At 44.6% G+C, this 6,503-nt stretch overlaps 1 protein-coding gene across 1 annotated transcript; it reads right to left on the bottom strand.

Annotated features, from left to right (window-relative positions):
• Positions 1 to 4,794: 4,794 nt before the first annotated feature.
• On the bottom strand, positions 4,795 to 6,279 carry LOC134457733 (piggyBac transposable element-derived protein 4-like). The gene is made up of 2 exons (XM_063209708.1): positions 5,531 to 6,279; positions 4,795 to 5,381 (listed from the first exon to the last, which is right to left on the bottom strand). The coding sequence occupies exons 1-2, from the start codon at positions 6,277 to 6,279 to the stop codon at positions 4,940 to 4,942; spliced, it is 1,191 nt and encodes a 396-aa protein (XP_063065778.1). The 3' UTR covers positions 4,795 to 4,939.
• Between the last annotated feature and the right edge of the window lie 224 nt (positions 6,280 to 6,503).

The raw sequence follows: 6,503 nt of genomic DNA, 5'->3' as shown, positions 1-6,503 counted from the left end.
CATATAATAATAAGGTAATATAGGCCTGTATTGACTTGGTTTCATTTTCTGTGGGTCATTACCTTCAACCCCAAAACCCCATGACCAAAGTAGGCCACCAGTCTGAAAAGAGCTTCTGAAGCTGAATCTGTGATATGCTCTGTGTTATCTTGTGCTGTGGGAAGAGTGCCAGGCATACAGTAATGTAGATAGAGAGACATGAAAGAGTTGTCACAACACAGAGCGCAAACGGGTCCACTCAGTGATGGATTACTGCATGGGCATACCAGGACCAGGGGCCCAAGAGTCAAGGGGACCCTGAAGGCGAAGCCGCTACATTTCCATTGACATAGTGCGCTAAAATCTCATTTTTATCAATTATATTTTTTATTTTTCCTGGGGGGACCCCCCCCCCCCCAACAATATAGGGCCTGTAACATCTGGCCTTAACAATGCTCATGGAAGGGGGGCCTTTCTTATTGTCTGGCCCAGGGGCCCATGAAGTCATGGTTCGTCCCTGGGTCCACTACACACAGGCAGGGAAGAGGAAGATGTGGGGTGGGGAGGGGGTGACTGCAGAGCCAAGTAGGACCGACTGCCAAGGACAAGCTGTCCCGCCATAGCCCAGGCACCACCGCAGGCAGTGGGCACACTAGCCACGGGGGAGAGGGCAGAAGCACTTGGAGATCAGAGAGGCAGAGGGGCAGGCGGGGTGAATGGGGCGGTGGGGCATAGTTGAGTGGTGTGTGTGCGTGTGTGCGAGCGTGTGTGCATGTGTGTGTGTGTGCGTGCGGATGTTTGTGTGTGTGTGCGTGCGGATGTTTGTGTGTGTGTGCGTGTGTGTGTGTGTGCGTGTGTGTGTGTGTGTTTGAGTGGGGAGGTGGGACATAGTTGAGTGGAGTGCATGCATGCTTTGCTTGAGGGAGGTCAAGGAGGGTAATTATAAAAAGTATTAAGTGTGTGTGTGCGTGTGCGTGCGTGCGTACGTGTGTGTGTGTGTGTGTATGTGCGTGTGCGCATGTGTGTGGTTATGTTACAGAAAGGCGCGGGGGGGGAGGTGGGTGCAATGGCTTGGGAAAAGATTGGTGGTCTCATTCAAAACACATCAATGAAAGCTTTCAAATGTCCTTGTTCACTACAGAGAACGCACACACATTCCATTACGTGTACAACAACAAAAATAACATTAAAAACATGCCTATGCTCTGCCTTGCGATTCAGGCTGTTCTGCAGGCCAATGGTTGAGAGGAGATGCTTATGAAACAGCAAGCCACCATCGGAAGACCTGGAATTATGCTACCGTGAAAATGTTAAGGCCTAAGAAATGCATTGGCAATGTTTTCACTTACCACAAGGAATTTGGCACAGTAGATGCAGAGCACATCCTAGGAATAAATACGGCAGTTGAGGGTTGGATCTTAGCTCTTCAGTCTGAGCTCGAGCTTATATAGCACAAAGTGGCCACTAGGGGGAAACATAGCAACAGAATGCCCTGGCCATGGGGCATATGGACTCTTGTGTACACTCTCTCTCTCTCTCTCTCTCTCTCTCTCTCTCTCTCTCTCTCTCTCTCTCTCTCTCACTCCCTCCCTCACGCATGTACGCACGCAGTGCACACACGCACGCGCACACACACAAGCGCGTGCACACACACGGGCACACGCACACACACGTACTTTCAGTCTCAGTCTTACATCCCAAACCCCATAACAATGTGCTGAGTAGTTCTGTAGACTTTGTTTGGTCCTTCCCTGCAATAGTATTGTATTAATAATAAACTGCCATGGGTTTGGTCTACAATGACATTGGGTTTTGTTGAGATTACACAAGACTGTGATTGGGGTGTTACCATAGGAGCTAAGTAGGATAAAGTGGTACTCTACTCATAATTAGACAAATTATTCTATAATTTAATCTAATTTACACATATACTGTATGCAACAATTATCAATGAATGTCATTATAATCACTATCAAGTAACTGTTTTTGTGTTGTGGTGTGTTGTGTGTGTGTGTGTGTGTGTGTGTGTGTGTGTGTGTGTGTGTGTGTGTGTGTGTGTGTGTGTGTGTGTGTGTGTGTGTGTGTGTGTGTGTGTGTGTGTGTGTGTGTGTGTGTGTGTGTCTGTGTCTGTGTCTGTGTGTCTGTGTGTGCATTGTGCATGCCCAGGTGAATGATCATCCAATGCATCATCAGATGTTTAAACAGTCACGCTGTAGTGTGGAGGAAATAAAGTCATTGTGACCTCAGTCGGGTAGATTTCCTTCTTGATCTGTTAAACGGCATATCCTGTTTAAGGAAGAGACTTGTGCATGATGCCAGTTACAAAATTATTCACTCACCGTTAACCGTTAATCAGAGATGCTCACTGCGATACCCACACACGAGCCCGAGGACATCTACAATATGTCAAATCCAATTGTAGTAGTGCCTATTGATGCTATCGATAAACTGCTTCCGAATCCTTACAGAAACCGCACTGTCATGTGTGTGATTCCCGCCAGAAAAACCTAATCAAAATCACAATCTGGCAGTCCTGTTAGCAACCTCCTGGCACATCATAGAAACGTCGTCAGAGACTTATCATACTGTACAATCACTACCCAAGTTAGGCTTCTGGGCCCATGATGACAATCACAACGGTAACTCTCTCTACATCCTGACTGAGTCATACGCACTCTACCGTTAGTCTGGGGTCGTTATTAAATCATTGCCTGTCACTGTCATGACGTAGTAGTGCAGGGCCCGGATTAAGATTGTAATGGGCTCCCAAGCTACAGGTTGTTGTAGGCCCCCGCAGAGGACAAATTCCACCATGAAATTAGGTAGACGGCGTCATAATTCAGATATAGGAATGAGTATTAACAAGACTGAAAACTCAGACTCAATAGCAGACTAATTTATCAATTCCACATCTTGTCACAATTTGACATTTTTTTTACCCTCACTTAGTCCAATTGGGGGCCCCTGGCAGGTGGGGGCCCCTATTTTGCACCCAGCCTGTGTATTATTCTGGCCCTGATTGTAGACTATAAGGATAATTTGATGACATGCAAATGTCAGAGTGAAACTTGTGAAGTGACAGAAAAACAACATGTTGTTCAATGGAACAAGCCTTCATTAAATCAAAGTAGACCTGTGTGTGGTGATGTGCCCCGTTTTCTGGATTACGTATTATGACTGTGTAATACAAACACCTGAACATTGGCTGTACATATATGACTATTTGATTTTGAGTACTCTACAATATTATGAATAAAATACCTTACCAAATACATGTTAGTTTATATTGATAATACTCAAGTTATCAAAGAAAGTTAAAACAGCTACTGTGTTTTACAGTAGGCTAACTGCTTGTGTAGAGTGACATTTTCTCCAGTTGCTTTAGCCTCATCCTCTTTGACACAATTGGCACATTGCTAACATGCTAACATTCTTTCCACATCCCACTCATCTGGCTAATCTTAGTTTTGGAGGTCAGTAAGGTATTTCCAGTTCTGGTCATTTCATCATCACCAATGTTCGACACATCTTTGTCTGACTATGTGGTCATGAAATCAAATCTAACATTTTCTTCCACAGCTTAGTCAGTCACCGGTCCAAGTTTGGTGTCAGAAACCGAACCTCGTAGTCATAGCCTATTATTTCTGGCATCCACTTTAGAAACTTTTTTTTAGGGGTCAGTGCAGGTCATTGTCAAGTGTCTGTCTTGACATCACCATTTTTTTTCCCCACACCATAGTTAGTCACCAAATCTCGTTTGGTGTCAGAAACTTAGTCAGCACCCCACCTCAGGGATCCATTTAACAAGCTCCTGTCTAATTAATTTGACTCATTTCTGTCAACAGTTTACATCATATGAGGCTCCAGACACCTCTTCTCATTTAGTCATCATACATACTTATAGATTAACCACTTAATCCTCAGTAGAATTCTATAGAATTTTAGCATGTTTGCACTGCGCCGACTCCAGGAGTTACTATTCCTCCTCACTTTGTCCTAAACTAACATGCTTGGTCTTTTTAGAAAGCTGAGACTCTGTGCAATGTCACTAAATAGTCAGAATAGCTATCTTATTTACTGTCAAAATAACACATAGACGTAAACTTTTTTTTTTCTTCCACGCGCAAAAAAACATATGTAAACAAATGTGAATGTAATCCACTGTTACAGTTATTATCCCTTGGAAACACAACTGAACACTTGCACCAGGTCTTAGGAAGCAATGTGTAAAATTTGGCTTTGTCAGCATGAAGGACACTCTTTCTGCAATGTTTTATGTAGAGAGATGTCCAGGCGTTTTGCTCAGTTCCCTTTAGAATCTTCAAGAATAACATTCCATTTTGGTTGCTCAAAATACTTACTGACTGTAAAGGGATTGCCATAGAGAAACAGCTTTTGTGTAGAAGCTATATTATGGTTTTAGACAACCCTATGAGGATTCTTGTAAACTTTGGATAGCAGAAATGATTACATAACATGAGATAGGCATACGGAAACATAACAGTCAAGGTTTATTATACCAATATTGACGCCTGAGTTTTAGGGAAACAACATATTGTTTAGGTCTGTAACATTTGTTTATCACATGTTGTACTGTGTATATATATATATATATATATAAACTGTTATAATATATTTACAATTTATAATATGTTTATATAATAGTAATAATTATAATACTATACATTTGTCTAATCACATAATGCGCAAACAGCACGGAACAGAACAACACCAATAACACTCCATACACAATAAAATCCCCATCACCTTCCTACATCTACACCCCCCCCACCCACACACACACACTATACACACTTACATAGGACACTCACAGAGGATCTCACGTGTGCGCTCACGCATACACATATACATAAACACACACACACCCCATACACATAGGGTACAAGAACATGCCGCATCTGCTTCAAACACTGAGAGAGAGAGGGAGAGAGAGAGAGATTCAAATCTCTTTTTGAATGTGCCACTGTGTGTAACAGTTCCTTGTGGGAACAAGACACAAGGCAACTTCGCATGTGGAGCAGAATAGGGGTGTCTTCTGCTTACAGAGGACACAGTGCCGCCGTGCCTGTGTGCCATCCGCACCGAAGTATGACGGCATATGTAGTACTGCAGGTGTTGTAGGTGCAGGTGGTGGCTGTGGAGGGCGGATAATTTCTCCATGCCCAGCTTCCTGGAGCTGCAGAACCAGGTTTTCCCTGAAGGCCTTCTGAGACATGGGCCTTTCTCCCCTGGACCTGGCAATTTCTTTGTGCAGAATGAAGGCGTTTACAATTCCGATGTCCACAAAATGATAAAAAAAAGTCCGGTACCACCTCCTGGTTTTGTGTAAAATTGTGTAGTACCCTATCAGGGCATCGGAAAGGTCCACACCACCCATGTTCCTGCACAGACAGAAGGGAAATGGCCCATTTGTTAGTTATATGTTTATGACTATCATAACACTTTTGTGTGTGTCCTGTGTTGAAGTAAAGCATATAATATTCTCCTGTGGGTTTATAACAATAATTTTTGAGAACGCTTTGGTACATACTGATTATAATCCTGCACAGCTGGGGGGATGGGAAAGGTCTCCAGTCGCCACCTGCCATCCGTCTTCACCCTCCGCTGTACTGTGTCACCACTGTGGGCCTTGTGGATGCTGGAACACATCTGGACGACACGGGTGTCCTTCCACTGGACAAACACCAGTGGCCCCTCGCGAATCCAGCGGATGGTGCCCCTTGGATCTCGACTGTTCAGGGTACCAGCCCGGTGTTTGGGGAAGCCCACCCGCTGCTCCCGGATGGTCCCACAGGCCCAGATCTTTTTGTCTGCGAGCAGGTCACGGAAAAGCATTGGGCTTGTATAGAAGTTGTCGACAAACAACTTGTACCCCGTGCCCAACACTGGAGAGGACACCAGCTCCATCACAACATCATAACTAAGGCCTCTCCCAGAACCAATATGGCCTTTCCCCCTATACACAAAAAAGTCCCAGGTGTACCCACATGAGGAATCCGCCAGCACAAAGAGCTTGAACCCCCATTTTACAGGTTTGTCCTTCATGTACTGGCGGATTCCTATTCTTGCCCGTGAGGCGACCATCCGCTCGTCAACAGCTATGTTTTGGCCTGGCTGAAAATGTGCCATGCAGTTTTGCCGTATTTCGTCATACATGGGCCTGATTTTGTGTAGGCGATCATAGTCAGGGGTGCCCTTCTTTGCTTTATTGACCTCGTCTTCTTCAGGGTCCGAGAGGTGGATGTTGGTTGAAATCTTTGTAAAATTACGGCCAGACATGACTGAGGCAGGGAAGGGGAAGCTATAAAGCTTTGATTTTCTCCAATAATCAGTAAGCGCTGGAGCACGGACAAGACCCATGTAAATAATTAGTGACAAATAGCTGAACATGTCTGCCATGTTCAGCTCCTCCCAATTTGCCGCCCCATGCCGCCGTCTCCCAAGCGCATTAGTGTTGATGAGAACACTTTGCAAAACTGTCTCTGAAATGAAAAGCAGGAACA

The sequence above is a fragment of the Engraulis encrasicolus genome, chromosome 11 (genome assembly GCF_034702125.1).
Source record: "Engraulis encrasicolus isolate BLACKSEA-1 chromosome 11, IST_EnEncr_1.0, whole genome shotgun sequence".
NCBI lineage: Eukaryota > Metazoa > Chordata > Actinopteri > Clupeiformes > Engraulidae > Engraulis > Engraulis encrasicolus.
This window is presented reverse-complemented; position numbering and strand designations above follow the sequence as displayed.